Below are 17,801 nucleotides of genomic sequence, written 5' to 3'. Positions count from 1 at the left end.
GCTCTCGGGCCCCAATGGGGTACTTTTGAGGAGGTTCCTGAGCTGCCCCTCCGCCCGCCCGAGGCATCATCCCTGCCCCGCTTTTGCCAGTAGCCGGCGGGGAGGGGGGAGGGGTTGGGGGCGGGGGAGGCGCTTGGACTCGACCTGGGCGCCTGTCCTTTGACCTTTTCGCTCGTGGTGGGGCTCCACCACTTGAGCCACAGCTCCACTTGCGGCCTTTGGTGGTTATTTGGAGTTAATGTGCTAGTGATCACCTCCTGAGAGCTTGGAAGAAGAGTCTTCCTGATGAGTCAGAGACCACCTAGCAGGCTTGAGGAGGCCTATGCCTGAGGAGGTGGCATTGCTTCCAGTAATTGCACCGGGAGAGTGCGTGGTCTCTGTGAGACTTTAACTTTGTGCTTTCACTTACCCTTATTTTCTCCCCCCATTAAAACAGTTAAAAAGTAACAGCCCTGATGTGTTAGTCATTTGAAAACAGTCCTGTCATAACACAAATCTATTTTGCATTTCTAGCCTGTCAGGGGAACATGGTCATGACCTGTTGTTTATATTCTTCTCATCTGGCCCCTTGGCCCCTCTATTTTTTTTTCTTTCTCTAAGCTGATGGGGAATTCTTTTTTTTCATTGATTTTACTGAAATAAACTGTTAACTTTTAAAGAACTCTGAAATCTGATTGCCAAATGACTTATTTCCAGTTTGTTTTGTAACCATTGTTTCTCATTAAGTCTCAAAAGACTTTTTGTACAGGATCATTCCTCTTGTACAAGCCAGGGTGAGCATTATTGGAGGACTGCACCTGAGCGAAGAGGAAAGCCAGGGTGTGGGATGGATTCCAGTAAGCGAGCTCTGAGTCAGCCTGAAACACTAAGTAACCAGAATGAAAACAAAATTGTTTTCATAAAGTTTTTTGCTTAGAATCTCCCATGTTCAAGTTCATATGTCAGCATCTCTGTGCATAAGCTTATTTATGTTTTAGGAAATGATTAGCAAGTTAGTAACTTTCAAAGGCCACTGGAAAGATTTAATAGTGTCTCTTTTTTTCTTCAAAAAAGGTGATGGCCATTGCCAAGTCTTAGATTATGACAGTGGTATCCACGAACTTGTCAGGATAGCATAACCTCACTTATTCAAGACATTGTGTTGGATATAATGATAAGCTTGATTTTTCTTATGCATATTGGGAAGCTTAACTGTTTTAACGTGAAAGATCTGTCTCTATTTCAAAATGTAAACAGAATTTGAGGCTTATAAAGGAGGCCATGAGTAGGCCGTGCATAAAACATACCAGAGCTGGTAAAAAGCCACTTAATCTATGCCCTGATTGAAAGAATATTGAGCATTCCACCCTTGCATATAAGAGAAGACATACACTCCATTACATCTTCTGTTTCTGAAACACCAGGTTCCTAACAATGTAGAAGTCGGCTTCATCATGCATTTATTGTAGTACCTGAGAGTACGTAGTACAGGGTTCTGAAGTTGGATCCGTTTTGGCTGATATATTCATAACTGCAGTCCATTGGATATCACAGAATATACTTTAAATATCCCCTTTGGAAAGCAAAAGTTGAAGACTAGATTTTAGATGTAAATTTCTGCAAAAATCAAGGGATTTGTATTCCAGACTGGCCTGGAATTTAGGATGATCCTCCTTCAACCTCCCAGGCAAGGGTTCACACACACACACACACCATGGAATGTTCTGACTCTTCACTGGTGCCTCTTTCTGGTACTCTGGTGCAGGGAGCCTGTGGGAATTGATGGTTCTGCTGCAGAAAACATGGGAATTGGTCTAGGGCATTTTTAATTTTCCCTTACTTAGATGTATTTCGAAACTTGAGAACCATGAATCATGAGGAAAATACTGATCCTGTGATTTTATAGATCTGCTTTGTTTCTCTGAATCTTGTGATTTCTCCCTCCCCACCCCTTGTCTATTTTTTCTTTTGTTAGCAACCTTTCCCCTGGATCTCACAAAAACTCGACTCCAAATGCAAGGAGAAGCTGCCCTTGCTCGACTCGGAGAGAGTGTGCGACATCCTGCCCCCTACAGGGGCATGGTGCTCACAGCCCTGGGCATCATCCAGGAGGAAGGCTTCCTAAAGCTTTGGCAAGGAGTGACACCCGCCATTTACAGACACGTAGGTATTTATCTTGATCCCAGCTGGTAAGTTTGTTCCGAGTTCAGTGTTTGCCTCCTCTGCTTTTCTGTTCCCAAATCCAGCAAGCTTCTGTCCTCTACTAATACAACAAATCATTAGAAGGGGAAAAAATTTGCCAACTGCAGTTAGTTTTCTGAATTTTTAGAAATATATAGGAAAATACTGAAGTAATGAACTACTTTCTTCACCACCGTTTTACCATTAAGATTTATTACTTATGAAATTGTAACCTCGCTGTACACCACCTTTATAATAACAATAAAAATTTTGATAGAAGAAATTGAGCAACTTGTTTAAATACACATACATACACATAGATTTATTTCACATATTAGAAATTTTAGGGGAATGTGTTAATTCTCCAATGAAGTTCCATACATTTGTTCAGTGAAAATGTTTTGTACCAAACTACATACGAGAGCAGTTGAGACAAAAAAACCACACACCTGCCTGGAGAAAACCACTGTGGTCTGATGCAAGGCTAAGCAAGAAGAGAGCAAGCTGATCATTAGTCAGTATGTAAGCACTCTCTTAGAACATTCACTGAGGGCCTGGAATGCGGGAGAAAGGGTAAGGAGTGAACATACAGAAAAGGGATAATCTTTTCTGGAAAGATTCAGACAATGGCGTGTGAAGTCCTGAGATTTAAAAAGAAGTGTCCCATTTAGAGGAAATATCAATAAGCCCATGTTCAGGTGCAGAGATGCAGGAGGGAAAGACACGGCTAGAGCGAGAAACGAGGCCAGGCCAGCATGTCCTCTTATTAACCAAAGACCTGAATGTATGTGTGTGTGCGTGCGTGTGTATCCGTACACACATGCATGTGCAAGCTAAAACTGAGTTTGAACGTGGGGTGTGGGTGTTATATTCAATGTTTTCGCTTTCTACCACTTGAGAGCCACTTCTGTTTTCAGCTGGTTTTAGTTTTGTTTTCCAGTAGTGAATTGGAGATATGGGTCTCATGGATTTTCCTGCCCATGCTGGCTTTGAACCACAGTCCTCAGCCCCCCAGCCTCCTGAGTAGCGGGGATTATAGGCATGAGCTCACCTATTTAATGGTCTGTTTTCCAGTGTACTCTGGCGGTCGGATGGTCACCTACGAGCATCTCCGAGAGGTCGTGTTTGGCAAAAGTGAAGATAAGCATTACCCACTTTGGTAAGTTTTGTTTTTGTTTTGAAAATAATTTGCTATGGTCCCTAAAAGTTTTAGTGTCTTATCTATTAGGTTTAGTAAAGTTTTATGTTCATATTAAAATTATTGTAATCATTACCCTGCTCATGTAACTGTAACTCTTCTGTACAGTATCTTTACAATAAAATATATATGTTTAAAAAATAAAATTACTATAATAAACTTAGATAATCACAATATAAATTCAAATAATTGAGCCTCTTCTGCACCTTACAGACATAATGTATCTACATAACTTAATGCATATTTAACATTTTCATGTTAAAATTTCTAACAGCATATTTTTTGTAAGTATCAACCATTTTTTATTTTACTATTATTTTATAATTCAATGTATTGTTAGCTTGATTTGGTGAGTATAAATAAACTATACCATTACGTATTTGTGTATGTTTTAATAATAGTGTGACATTCTTCTCTATTTTAGATACCCTGTATTGGTAGACTTTGGCAAGGCCCAGGTTTTACATCTGTCCTAACATCCTGAATATGTAGACAATATTTCACCTCACCAATAATTATGAGAAATCATTAAAATTATCTTTAATCTGTTGGGGGAAATTTAAATTACTGCAGTCTTACCTGTTGTAAATTTTTAATGTGTGGTCCTCTATCCAGTCTCTAACTTATAATAATAATTAGCCAGTCTCCTCTTGCTCACTATTGGCTAGGAGAAGAGAAGGATGAGAATAAGATGAAAAGAGTTTTAGAGAGATGTTTTCAAATACTATTCATTTGGGGAACTTATAAAGTAGGGGATTTAAAATTTTGGTTTATTAGCCTTTGTCTATGAGGTTGATTACAACTGTGCTGCTTTTATGACCCTGTCTTTAGATTTGAACTATAGTCAGTTCAGATGTTTATGTCTTTGAAGCAACTGTCTTGTTGGATTCCAGTGACGTAAGGCTGGACACTTTAGATTTTAACTTTGGTCCTTCCTGTCAGTAAATAGCTAAACCACATACTTTCTCTGTGCTTTATCTTTATTTTCACTTTGTGTTTTACCCAGCATCTGTCTTACCTTCTTGCCATGGATTCACTATACAAATCTGGAATTAATGGCAATTTTTAAAACATGTATCCTAGGAAGTCTGTCATTGGAGGGATGATGGCTGGTGTGATTGGCCAATTTCTAGCCAACCCAACAGACCTGGTGAAGGTTCAGATGCAGATGGAAGGAAAACGGAAACTTGAGGGAAAACCACTGAGGTAAGTTCTCCAGTCAGTACTTGAGGGGAAACCACTGAGGTAAGTTCTCCAGTCAGTACTTGAGGGAAAACCACTGAGGTAAGTTCTCCAGTCAGTACTTGAGACACTTCCCTTTCTTTTTGCCAACACCATGTTTTGAACATTTACCTAATGGACTTATTTTCGTAACCCAATATCCATAAAGGTGTCCCTACTGATCCTTTTAGCTTAGAAGTTATATTTAGCTGGGCAGCAGTGGCTCATAGCTATAAACTGGCTACTCAGGAGCCTGAGATCTAAGGATTGCAGAAGACAGCCTGGGTGAGGAAAATCTTAGAGACTTGTCTCCGCTAACTAGCAAAAAGCCAGAAGTAGAGCTGTGGCTCCAGTAGTAGAGTGGCAGCCTTGAGCAGAAAAGCTAAGGGATAGCTCAATCAAGGCCCTGAGTTCAAGCCCCAGTATGGAAGGAGGAGGTTGGCTATGGGGGAGAAGTTACATTAGGAGGAAAGCTAAGCTGGACCTTTTCTTTTTCTGATGAAATGTGACTGTATGTGTAACTCTGCTGCTTCTCCCCACTTAATTGTCAAATTAGATGGTAGACTCTTGGCCTACTGCAAGTGATCATTAAAATTTTCCCTTGTAAGAACTCCGTCATTGCTATTGTGGCTTGGAATTGTGGCGGCCACTTTTACTGTCTGAATTTTCATTTTAGAAAAGGCTCCCTCTAAAGGTTTCCCTGAAGGCTACACAAGCCTGGCTTTCCGCCACTTGCTTCTATGAAAAAGAAAATTAACAAGGTCAACCTTGCAACTTCTTCCCACTTCCTCGTCTAATAGCATTCTTCCTACATATGATTGTTTTATATTACTTCAGATTATAGCAGCTATCAGTGAAAGTTATGCAACTGCATTGACATACACCACCGGAATACCAAGAGTGTTCAACTTCGTTATTATTTCCCTTAGATTCCGAGGAGTGCATCATGCATTTGCAAAAATCTTAGCTGAAGGAGGAATCCGTGGGCTGTGGGCTGGCTGGGTTCCCAATATACAGAGAGCAGCGCTGGTGAACATGGGAGGTGAGAGAAACTCTACTGAATTCTGAGACATCTGTTTGCTGTTGTCGTTGTAAAACCAAATGCTTTTTGATTTGTAATAGCATCGATGACAGGTGGCACGTGTGTGGTGATGTGATAGTGAGCAATTCCATAGAGCACTCACCTGCATGCAGGAAGGCGTGAATAGCATGTCCTAGGGTGGACAAATTGTGGCAATAAGGATAAAGACCAAACTTGTTCTCAGGCCTTCTCTCTACGCTGGACCTGGCATTAGCATTAGCATTAAAACGGAAGCCGGGCACTAGTGGCTCACACCTATAATTCTCGCTTGTCGGGAGGCTGAGATATGAGGATCATGGTTTGAAGCCAGCCCAGGCAGACAAATCTAACCTCCAGGCAACCAGCAAAATAGCCTAAGGTGGAGCTGTGACGCAATTGGTAGAGCACTAGCTTTGAGTGGAAAAGCCAAACAAGGATGTAAGGCCTTGAGTTCAAGCTGCAGTCTTGGAACAACAACAACAAAAAGATTAAAACTGGTATATGATGTCATTGTGTGAGGGCTATTATATCCAGACTGCCCTCATTTTCTCCCTGGTTATACTTGTTCCTATTCCTAAGTGGTTCATCTTGTACTAACACTTCAGAAATACAGTCCTACCCCTTACTTTGCATTTTCAGTGACCATCTTCCTTTTATATGTTACAAATGTAAACATTTTGTCAGTTATACCTCTACAAAGCTATAAAAAATTTAAAACTAAATATTACTTTCACTCAGGAAATATTACCAGAATGGTACTGTGTACTACTGGCATGGTAACTGGCGTGGTACTACATACTACTGACACGGTAATACATACTGCTGACATGGTAATGCATAAAACCGGAATGGTAATACACACTGCTGGCGTGGTAATACATACTGCTGGCATGAAAATGCACACTACTGACACGGTAATACATAAAACTGGAATGGTAATGGTAATACATACTGCTGACATGGTAATACATACAACTGACACGGTAATACATACTGCTGACATGGTAATGCATAAAACTGGAATGGTAATACACACTGCTGGCGTGGTAATACATACTGCTGGCATGAAAATGCACACTACTGACACGGTTATACATACTACTGACACGGTAATACATACAACTGGTGAATGCACAAATGACACTGACCCTTTGGGGAAAATAGAAGGAGGAAAGCATTTTTAAGTAAGTAACATGTCAGTGAATGGATTTTTTTAAGAAAACATAGCAGTCTTAATTAAGTACACACCTAATTGGTGACATTAAAATGTAGATTGTGTTGCCCGGCATAGTGATGCACACTTGTAATCCTAGTGCTGTGGAGGCTGAGGCAAAAGGATCAAGAATTTGAGGCCAGCCTGGGCTACACAGCAAAATCCTGTCTTCAAAGCAAAGTAAATCCATATAGTTATAACATTTTATAAAAACAAGAGGTCATCCAGAGCTCACTATCCAACTGAAATAGCCTAACAGGTAATGGATAGACAAACACATGAACCATCTATACTGGCATACCAGCCATGCACACATACCAGAATGAATACAGCACCTTCATAGAAATGAAGTATAGGAAACATTGCTGTAATAGAAAAGAAAAAAAGCAGCAGCTGGTCTTTCCTGTTTAGAAAAGAAGAAGCAGAAATGAAAGCCTCCCTGCTGTCATCCTAGGGTTTCATCTCAGAACGGTCACCTCCCGCACATGCACGGCCTGGGGAGGTAGGTTCCAGCAGTGCCCCTGACCTCCATCCTCCCACGTCCCCTTCTCTGGTGCTTCCTACTTCTGTGCCCACAAAGCAGCCTCCCAACCAGACCACTGCCTCTCCATCCAACTCTATCCTCACATGCGTAGCCACAACCCACAGTGATTTATCTGAAATGCAAATCCAAAGGTAACTGGTTCCCTTAAAACCCTGCCCTTGCTTCTCATTATTCAGATAACAAAATGGACATTTGGAACCTGACATAAAAGGTCTACAAAACTTGTCCTGGGCTTTCAGAGACTGAGTGATTTCAACGCTTCTGCTGGGAAGAGTGAAGTATAAAGTTCGCAAGTTATAGTACAGATTCTGCTTCTTGCACAGAGGAAGCTGCTGCTCACCTCTGTGCTTTTTTCCCTCATTCCCCTTCTTTCTGCAGTTTTCTTTTACAGATCCCTAGTGCTCTGCTACAGTGTCTTCTCGATCCCCTACATGCCAGGACCTCCCATAATCCCTTCTGTGTCCTCTGATGCCAGGTGTCCTCTCATGGGTTTCTATAGTTCACTGTATTGCTATTACTCGGTACTTCCTTTCTTTGTCTTTCATGCATCCCTATCTTCCACCAGCCCCTTGAAGGCAAGGGCCATGTTTTTATTCATCTCGGTATTCTCATTACACAGGTGATGAATGAATTAATTATTGAAGGTATCTTAGGACCAATAACATGATCCTAAGAAATTGCTAAGTATTATTTTTGAGGGTTCCAAGAATGCACCAGTTAAAACAGCAAAGTCAGTCAGTCTGTTTATCTATTTCAGTCCATCTGTGTCTGCTGCATGCTTGTGGATATTTTGGTTTCAAGGAATCTTTCTGTTTGTAGTTTCTCAATGTGCTACTTCAAACTCTTGTTGCTTAGATTTCTCTCCCAAGTTCTGTCTTCCTTAGAATCTTCATTTAGATGCTCAGTGATCATGGATTCACCACACTAATTTATCAAGGTGCATCATTGTCTATTCATATCTCAGTTCTTTCCATTTCCCAAGGTATGGTGTTTTGACACTTTGACTTGCTCTTTATATCCAATTAGTCTAGTCAGTTTTGTCTTGCAGGCGTAGCTCAGGTTCGTGCACTTCTCTCCATCCCTGGAGCTACTTCTTTGGCCACCTAGAATTTGTCCCCTCCTACTGGACCACTACAGAAGGCTGGTCCATATGTCCCCGCAGCCAGTCTGCCTCAACTGTGCTTCACAAGTGTGGTTACCAAGGGCACCATTGCAGCCTAAAGACTGAATTTTCATCTCCGTCTCCATAAATGGCAACTCTGCCCTTTAAGTTGTTTGTACCCAAAACTTTTTAACCTGATTCTTCAGTTTTCTTCTATCTGCAATCTGCTTGTTCTGGCTTCAGATTTTATTCAGAAGCTGAGCAGGACTCCACACCTCCTTTATCTAAGTCATCATCATGTCTAGGGTCTCGTTATCTATTAGCTTTGTCTCTCTACCATCTAGTCTCTACAGAACAGTGGCACGCATGCTTCAAAATAGCATGGTGCCCAATCACCTACCCTCTACCTCCTCTGCCATCCTGGGCCTACCCTGCCTGACCATACCTCTGGCTGGTCCTCTGACATCCCCTGCTTGACAGGCTCTGCTTTTGCCTAGGACACTCTCTCTTCATTTACAGGGATATTGTAGGCCTCTGCTCAGATGTCAGCTTTGCAAGATGCCCTCCCAGATCGCCCTATTTCAAAACAGTACCATGCTTCTACCCCTCCAGCTCCCTCTTATCTTACTTGTCTTCAGAGATTTACTTCAAGGGATGATACCATCTGTAGTTTACTTTGTGATCTTACCCCCAGTGGAGAGCAGGAATTTTGCTCACTTTATTCAGGATTTCTCCTCCAGACTTAGAATAGTATCAGGCACATGGTAGACACTCTGATATTTGATGAGTTGATCATATGTCTGGTCTCCTCTCCTTCACTGTGGGTAATCTTTATAAAACTCCAGCACTTTGACGTAACTTTGCTGTTTAGAACCCTCTAATAACTCCTCCTTATCATTGACAAACAATATGACAAAATATGACAAAGCTGATTGTGGAATCCTGGTCAGGATGTTTTCTTTATACATGACTGGAACTCATGGCAGCCTAATTTAAACTCAAAAAGGAATTCATCAATTCAAATACTGGAAATGGGAAATCCAAGAGGGTTAAGTTGATTTTAGACACAGCTGGGTTGAAGTGTTCAGATGATACAATGAAATGTCTGTCTCCTCCTCTTCTGCTCTTCCCTCTCTGTGTAGCCCTGTTTCCTCTGCTTGAAAACAAGAATGCCATCTTTCATTCATGGACACATTCCTGCTCCAAGACTCATATTCAACACAAAAGATCTTTCTTCACTGTTGGGTGAACAAATACTTAAACCTTCTTTTTCCTTTGCCAGATTTAACCACTTACGATACAGTGAAACACTACTTAGTGTTGAATACATCACTTGAGGAAAATATCATGACTCATGGCTTGTCCAGGTAAGTGACTTTTTTTTTCCTGGATCATCTTTCCTTTCATTTTTGGCCTAAATGCTCACTTTGAGGGTCTTTCAACCAGGAACCTAGTGGTATCAATTACCCCTAAAGAAGGATGATAGTGTATACATGAAGAGTAATTTTCTTAACATTTGTTTGCAATGAGATGGAGGTAACAGATAAAAATTGCAGGATATTTAGATTAAACCATACTGTCTCATCCTGGGATGAGTTGTGATGATGGGGCTCCACTAGGCAGGACAGCTGTGTGTGAAATGGACCGTGAAGGGCCCCTGCCAGAGACCGCCAGACAGGTGTTCTCTGAAAACACTGGACAGTACGTTTTTTTAAAGTCACTTGCTTACTACAGGGTTCAGAAGAGGGAGAAAAAAAAAAAGACCACTTGGAAGGGCATAAAAAGGAGGGGAATCTGGCCACCAGTGGCTCACGCCTATAATCCTAGCTACTCAGGAGGCTGAGACCTGAGGATTGCAGTTTGAAGCCAGCCCAGGCAGAAAGTCCATGAGACTCTTATTAACTAACAAAAAAGCAGAAGTGGAACTGTGGCTTGGTTTTGAGCAAAAACACTTAGGGAAAGCGCCCAGGCTCAGTACACACACACACACACACACACACACACACACACACATTGAAGGAGCATGGCTTTACACACACACACACACACACACACACACACACACACTTAGATATTTGGGTTTGGGAACATGGCTTTTCCCAGACAGAAGAAAGACATTCTGGGGAGGGATTTACCTGCACCTCTGTAATACGACTGTCTGATTCTCCATTGGAAAGAGTTCCTTCTAGAAAATCTACTGTCCTTGACATGACAATGATGTCATGAAGTTCCTGATGGTACTTTCACACTCTAGGTCCCTGAGCCACCGAGATGACCCTACCTGTGTATCCTATGGTATTGATAACTCAATAATATAATTAGTAATATTAATAATACAAGTATATTCGCAGCAACAAGTCAGTTTTGTTGGAGACACAACAAATACACAGCACACAATTTAGAGAGTGCTTCTGAGTCCTTGGCATGTGCTGTTCTGTCTTGCTTGCATCCTTATTTTCCAGGGCTGCACCTGCTTAGCTCAGTCCTGCAGTCGCCTCTAGGCCCCGTCCTACCTGTCCGTCACTCCCCCCCTCGTGTGGTTTTATTCAGGGCACTTAGCAGCACTGGGAATGAATGACTTGTTTCTCCTTTGCCTCTCCCCAGAAGAGGGTAGGCCCCACAGGCCCCCTTCACTGCTGGAAGGGTGCCTGAGTAGACTCAGCACAGAGTTGGTGACTGTGGGTTACATTTTTATTATAATTTTCTTCTACTTCTTTACTAAATTAAGTATTAATTTTTGGCTGATGAAACTGTTATGTAAGAACAGCATTATAAGCCAGGCACCGGTGGCTCACCCCTGTTATCTTAGCTACTCAGGAAGTAGAGATCCGAGGATCCTGCTTCCAAGCCAGCCCAGGCAAGAAAGTCCATGAGACTCTCAACTCCAATGAACTATTCAGAAAAAGCTGGAAGTAGCCGGGTGCTGATGGTTCATGCCTGTAATCCTAGCTACTCAGGAGGCTGAGTCCAAAGCCAGCCCGGACAGGAAAGTCCATGAAACTTTTACCTCCAATAAACCACCAGAAAACTGGAAGTGGCACTGTAGCTCAAGTGGTAGAATGCTAGCCTTAAGCTGAAGAGATGAGGGACAGCGCTCAGGCCCAGAGTTCAAGCCCCATAACCGATCAAAACAAAGAACAAGCTGGAAGTGGCGTTGTGGCTCAAGTGGGAGAGCACTAGCCTTAAGCCACAGAAGCTTAGGGACAGCTCCCAGGCCCAGAGTTCAAGAAAAACAAACAAACAAAAACGGCATTATATTGAATATTATATTTAGTATTCTGTCTTTTTCTTCTGGGGATAAAGATTTTGAACTTGATTGCTAGGCAGGCACCCTGCCACGTTAGTTTCTTAACATTTAGTAGCAACTAAATATTACTTGTAAATTTCATTTATTTGCACCTACAGTTTATGTTCTGGGCTGGTAGCTTCTATTCTTGGAACCCCAGCTGATGTCATCAAAAGCCGAATAATGAATCAACCGCGAGACCGACAAGGGAAGTAGGTAGCTTCATGGCTGCAATAATACTGTGTTGTGCAAATGCTTCCTTGTGATTATCCTTGATAGAAGTGTATTTGTGCAGTGAGGAAACTGCTGAAGGTAATTACTTGCTTTTTGTCAAATGGAAGGTTCTACTCTAGGGATCATCTGATTAGATAATTAACAATCATATTGTTTAGACATAAGGTGTTTATTGAGTCTTTACTGAGTGTTTTCCTAGACTTTTTGAAAGCTTATTCTGCTGAGAATTTAGAGTACTTTCTTTAGAAGCTTTCAGGTGACATGGGGAGTTTGATTTAATGTAAAATAGTGAGTTCTCTCTAGAAGAGATCAGGTGGCTGAATTCTAAAGTATACTACAAGGGTGGGAATGAATCGAGTCAACTTGAAAATAAAGTTCAAGCTCAAATGAAACTACTTAATATATACATATGCACATACATATATGTACATATATGTGTATATGCATGCATATGTATTTATAAACTTGTCCTAAATAAGCAGGAAGTATTTTACTGTTTTCTGATTACAGGGGAGAATGTAACAGAGGTCTTTTGATCTTTGCAGGGGATTGCTGTATAAGTCATCAACTGACTGCTTGATCCAGGCTGTTCAGGGTGAAGGCTTCCTGAGTCTATATAAAGGCTTTTTACCATCTTGGCTGCGAATGGTAAAGTTGTTTGTTTTATCTAATTTGCTTCTTTTATATTTAATTTACTTTCAATCTGTCGCTATTTTCCTTTTCTCTTCTGGTTTGTGGAATAGTTCTTCCCCCAAATCAAGCTCCATCTTCTCTTTTTAGAATGTCTTTTTAAGTGTTTTTTCACCTCTCCTCAGAATCATGGTGCATTCCTTGGTCTAGTAAGGTAAAGTAAATCAGTTTAGTGCCTTGGCAGTTGCTCAGGTATTCTAAAGCTCATGGGTAGAATTTTGGTATGGTAAAATCTTTCCTAGTCTGTTTCTCTAAAATACAATAGATTGGGGTGGGAGACAGATTTCACAGTATAAATTTTTCCCATGACAGTTTTACTGCTTTAAAATTTATTAGTTTGATAACAAATGTTACATTACCTATTAATACTTACTATCACAGAACTCTGCTTTATAAGAAAGCATTTTATCATCCTTATGTGGTTCAAGTACTTTTTTTTAAACTAAAATGAACTAAAATGTATATCAGACTTATCCAAAGACTATTATTAAAATAAGGTCTTTTGTAAGTTAAACAATATTTGAAAGAACCATGAGTCATAACCCTAGAAATTCAAACGATCAAAGATTGACATAATATTATACACATGTAAATCTAATTCAGCACATATTCCATTTGAAGTCCCTTACTAAAGGGCTCAGCCTTGGTCAGCAATGTTAAAGGAAGAGTGTTATGGAAAGAGGCTGGTGCTGTGGAGATATATAGAAAAATAAGTGTAGTTTACACCAAGGAATTTAGAAAACATCCCTGGAGAAGATTTTTGAACCGAGAGTTGAAGAATGGGTAAGACTTAGCAGGCAAATGGGGGAGAAAGAAACTTTCTAAGAATATAGAAGGATGGTTGGCATGGACAGAGAGCCTGGTAAGTCCAGTGAACTGAGGGAAGCTCAACAAGCCAGGACACGGAGACCCGGAGGAGACACAGGTGAGGTGGAGAAGGCAGAGACCAGACAGGCAGGGGCCACATGAACCCCGGGGTGGTGGGCACTGCGTCGGTCCCTGACCATTGGTGATAATTCCTCAAATGGGGATCCTTTTCAGGAAGAAGATTTGGGAGTAAAGCAAGTCTTGTTTTAGCCAGAGCAACTCTAAGAAACTTGTCCAAGATCTCACAGGACAAGACAGAGCAGGTCTGTTGCCCTCAGTGCGGGCTCCTCAGTAGTGTAGTGTGCTGAGTAGGTCAGGATCCTGTGGCTGGCTTATGGGAAAGGAAGAAGACATTGCCTAGTGATGGAGGGTGTTGCCTAACAAAGTCTGGCTCTTGGGATGGCTCAGTGGTAGAGTGCTTGCTTTGCATGCATGAGGCCCTGGGTTCAATTCCTCGCACCACATAAGCAGAAAAAGCTGGAAGTGCACCGTGGTTCAAGTGGTAGAGCGCTCACCTTGAGCTGAAGAGCTCAGGGACAGAGCCCAGGCCTAGAGTTCAAGCCCCACAACCAACAGAAAGAAAGAAAGAGAGAGAGAGGGAGAGAAAGAAATTCTGGCTCTCCAGAAAAGATCACAGTGTGTCCTTACCTTGTTGGTCCACTGCAGCATGTGCCCAAGTGCAAAAAATGAATACAGACTCGAAAGTGCTCCCAGTCACTCAAGTCATTGGGACTGGTGAGTAGGCCGCAGTAGCTGGTATGTTCATGTTGTTCAGGGCGCGTGGCAGGATATCCAGATGGTGATGTCCTCAACCTGGCTGCTGCCTCCTCAACTCAGTTCTGGAGCTCCACGTTATCATCAGACAGTTGCTCTATACACACAGAATCACAATAGGAAAAGCTTACTTGTAAACTTCATAGTTAAGAACATCAACCCAAGAAGCCTCTGAAGTATCCAGCCCCACAGAACAGCATGACAAAAGAAGTAGAGCTAACCACATGGGTTCCTGTGCACCATCTCAGTATGGAAGGAATGATTATACAGGCTGCACACATGCAGTCCCGTGCAGAGGCCCAGCAAATCCACTCTTCTCCCACCCATACTCCTTGGCTGTATGGTCCCCCCATCAACTCCCTTCTGAACCTAAGTAAACTCCCCCAGAATCTGTTCCACCAGGTAGAGGTAGCATGACTTTGCTTTCTTCCATCCCCGGCCAGTTCTTACTTGATGTGCATATGGTTTTGTTCCTGTGATGTTGTCACAGCACGAAGAATATGTCCAAGACAACTAGAAGTGATTGTATAGTCCTTTGTGTGTGTGTTTGCCAGTCCTGGGGCTTGAACTCCTCGGAGCTTGAGTACTGTCGTTCAGCTTTTGGGCTCAAAGATGGTACTCTGCCACTTAAGCCACAGCTCTACTTATGGCTTTTTGCTAGTTAATTGGTGATAAAAGTCTCATGGACTGTTCTGCCTGGGCTAGCACCATGATCCTCAGATCTCAGCTTCCTGGGTAGCTAGGATTACAGGGGTGAGCTACTGGCCCATCATACATTCTTAACTAAGACCTCTTCCTCCTTCATTTTTGTTGGCACAAGAAGGTGGTGCCTTTATAACTTTATATTCCTTATATATACATGTCTTCATACATCAACTGACTAGGATATGTTCTCCTAAATATGCAACTTAAAGGAGAGAGGCTAAATATTAGGTTCAAAGCATCCTTTGCCTGGTCCATATCTTAGTGGTTATATCTTTTCTATCTTTTGTAATTCCTAGGGATAGCTCAGCATCACTCCGGTTAAGGTTAAGCCTTTCTGAGCTGGAAGCTCTTTTCCCTATTTAATGTGAATTTTTATAGACATGTTAGAAGACATCAGGTGTTGGAATTTTAATGACCTAACTCTTAAAGAATAATCTTTTCCTTCCTTTCAAGTTGGTAAGTCTCTAATTATCATACTGCATGTACAAACTATGCAAGAGAATCCTAGCCTACAAGTCAGGCCTCAAGATATTTCCGTGAGAACACCGAAAGAATGGAGAACAGAAGAAACCTGCGGCCTAGCTCTTCACCATGTGGTATTTTATTGTTCAGCTTCAAGTGTCCTCAGCTATAAAATGGGGATAGCATTTTTTATTGTAAATTGGTGGGTTTGGGTTTTTTTTAGAGAAACTTTTGATAAACAGATCATGAAAATGCTTTGTAAATTATAAAGTGCTTTACAAATGGATTCAAAATTACTCATTTTCAAAGGTGTGATGTATATGCATACATGTAGATATTCATAATCGCTTTGAAATGTGCACTAATCTTTTTGGTTAATCTTTCAGACCCCTTGGTCATTGGTGTTCTGGCTTACTTATGAAAAGATCAGAGAGATGAGTGGAGTCAGTCCATTTTAAGCCGCAGCTTTACTGCGGCCCTCCCCACTGCGGTGTTCAGTATTATTGAAATGGGCGTCGGCAACACCCAGCCCCTATCATTTCTACCTCTTTAGGAAGATAACTTACTCACAGACTGTGATCTATAGGGGGCGGCACTTTATTTTTCCCTGGAAACCCAAGGCCTCTTTGACTCCTCTTTTTATCCAAATGTGATCACAAGGCTCTGGAGTGACACTCAGCACTGGGTTTCTAAAGAAGAACGGAGTCTGGGCACTTCTGCCCCTTTGACCTGCTGCTCTATGCTAAGGAGGCTGCTTAGAGGAGGAGAGCCGGAAGGAGCCAGCATATGCGATCTAAGTAGACAGTAGGAATGTAGAAGAACATATCCATAGCGCTTAAGAAATACATCTGACCTGTATGTATGTCAGTATTTAAAACCGAAGCTTGACGATTCGCTTTTCTGTTGCTATCCAAGTGTACATATTGTAAATTAAAGGGCAACGAATGAACATTCATGAATCAAAATATTTTTAGTTTCCTTACAGGAAGTTAATGTACACTTATGTTCAAGGAAGTTGATGTACAATTTCTTACCAGGAGGTTGGAAGAAGTCAAGATGAGATGACGAATGTCAAGGAACGAAGCAAAGGCCATCAGTGCCCACCCTAGACCCACAGTCACTGGTCAGTGCCCTGCCACACTGCTAGTGACTTTCCCTGATGAGACCAGAAGAGCATTTGCCATGTTCCCTGTCCCCTTACAGCTCGGACTGGTTACCACTTCACAAGAATCTTAATAAGACTTGCAACTTCATTGATTTAACATTTATCTGTACTCTGGGTGGGCCAGTCACACCTGTAATCCTAGCTACTTAGGAGGCTGAGATCTGAGGATCGTGGTTTGAAAACAGCCTGGGAAGACAAGTCTGTGAGACTCTTCTTGCCAATCAATGAGCCAAAAGGCAGAAATGGAAACATAGTTCCAGAAATAGAGCCCCAGCCTTGAGCAAAAAAAGTCAAGAAAGAGTGCAGAGCCCCACATTCAAGCCCCAGTAATGGTACAGCAAACAGCAACAAAACTCACCCACATAGGGCCTCTTGTAAAGGATTTTCAGCTACCATCAGGTTTTCAGTAGTAGTTTTAAAGCAAGACTGACATGAAGCCATCCAACACTGATGTGTATCCTCTCTAATATCCTAACACTGAAGATGAGAGAGAGAGAGAAATTCACATGTTAGACTGTCAGTAGCCTGAATACTCTTCAGTTTGACAAAGCACCTCAACTTCCCATGGTATTGAGTTATGTCCTCAATTTTCCATTGAGCTCCTTTTCTTGGTCTAGAAAGTTAAGAGAGTCACCTACGTACTACCTGCTCTCCAAGCCTTAGATAGGCTATTTCCAGATGGATGGCTGTAACTATGGGTAAAGACGGCAAAGATTAAGTAGGAAACACAAAGGCTGAGGCCCACAAACACCTTGAAGCTAACCAAATCAAATTGGTTATAATGGACATGAGTGATGTTAGCACAAAAATGTTTAGAAGAGCTTTGTGGGCGCATAATGTATCATCACTGCCACTTTCTGAGGGGAAGTACACTTTTAAATATATTTTAATGAGATGTAATGATATGCAGTGGCTTATTGTTTTCTAGTTGCAAAATGCGATGTTTAATCTCTGCCAGTGTTTCGTTCCCTATGTTTCCATCACACTTGTCAATCTGATGAACTTGTTAAATATATTTCACGTATCCTATGTGTTTTGGTTCCCAAGTGTTCTGTATTGAATCATTTGGGGGAGATTTTTGTTTACTATGGTTTGTAATTTTTTTAATTAAGACTGGATC

General features: G+C 41.6%; 1 protein-coding gene across 2 annotated transcripts in view; it reads left to right on the top strand.

Moving 5' to 3' along the window:
- Window positions 1-16,821, top strand: part of Slc25a27 (solute carrier family 25, member 27) — a 17,285-nt gene extending 464 nt beyond the window's left edge. Inside the window, exons 2-9 of one of the 2 annotated variants that reach the window (XM_013019045.1) lie at window positions 1,955-2,146; window positions 3,235-3,319; window positions 4,442-4,564; window positions 5,509-5,621; window positions 9,781-9,865; window positions 11,904-11,996; window positions 12,564-12,666; window positions 15,903-16,821. In XM_013019045.1, the coding sequence (XP_012874499.1) occupies window positions 1,955-2,146; window positions 3,235-3,319; window positions 4,442-4,564; window positions 5,509-5,621; window positions 9,781-9,865; window positions 11,904-11,996; window positions 12,564-12,666; window positions 15,903-15,974 (866 nt within the window). In that variant the 3' untranslated portion in view covers window positions 15,975-16,821. Of the gene's footprint in view, window positions 1-1,954; window positions 2,147-3,234; window positions 3,320-4,441; window positions 4,565-5,508; window positions 5,622-9,780; window positions 9,866-11,903; window positions 11,997-12,563; window positions 12,851-15,902 lie in introns of those variants that run through there. The other variant, XM_013019044.1, reaches the window with a different exon arrangement.
- Window positions 16,822-17,801: the final 980 nt, after the last annotated feature.

The sequence above is a fragment of the Dipodomys ordii genome, unplaced genomic scaffold (assembly GCF_000151885.1).
Source record: "Dipodomys ordii isolate 6190 unplaced genomic scaffold, Dord_2.0 Scaffold44, whole genome shotgun sequence".
NCBI classification, from domain to species: Eukaryota; Metazoa; Chordata; class Mammalia; order Rodentia; family Heteromyidae; genus Dipodomys; species Dipodomys ordii.
This window is presented reverse-complemented; position numbering and strand designations above follow the sequence as displayed.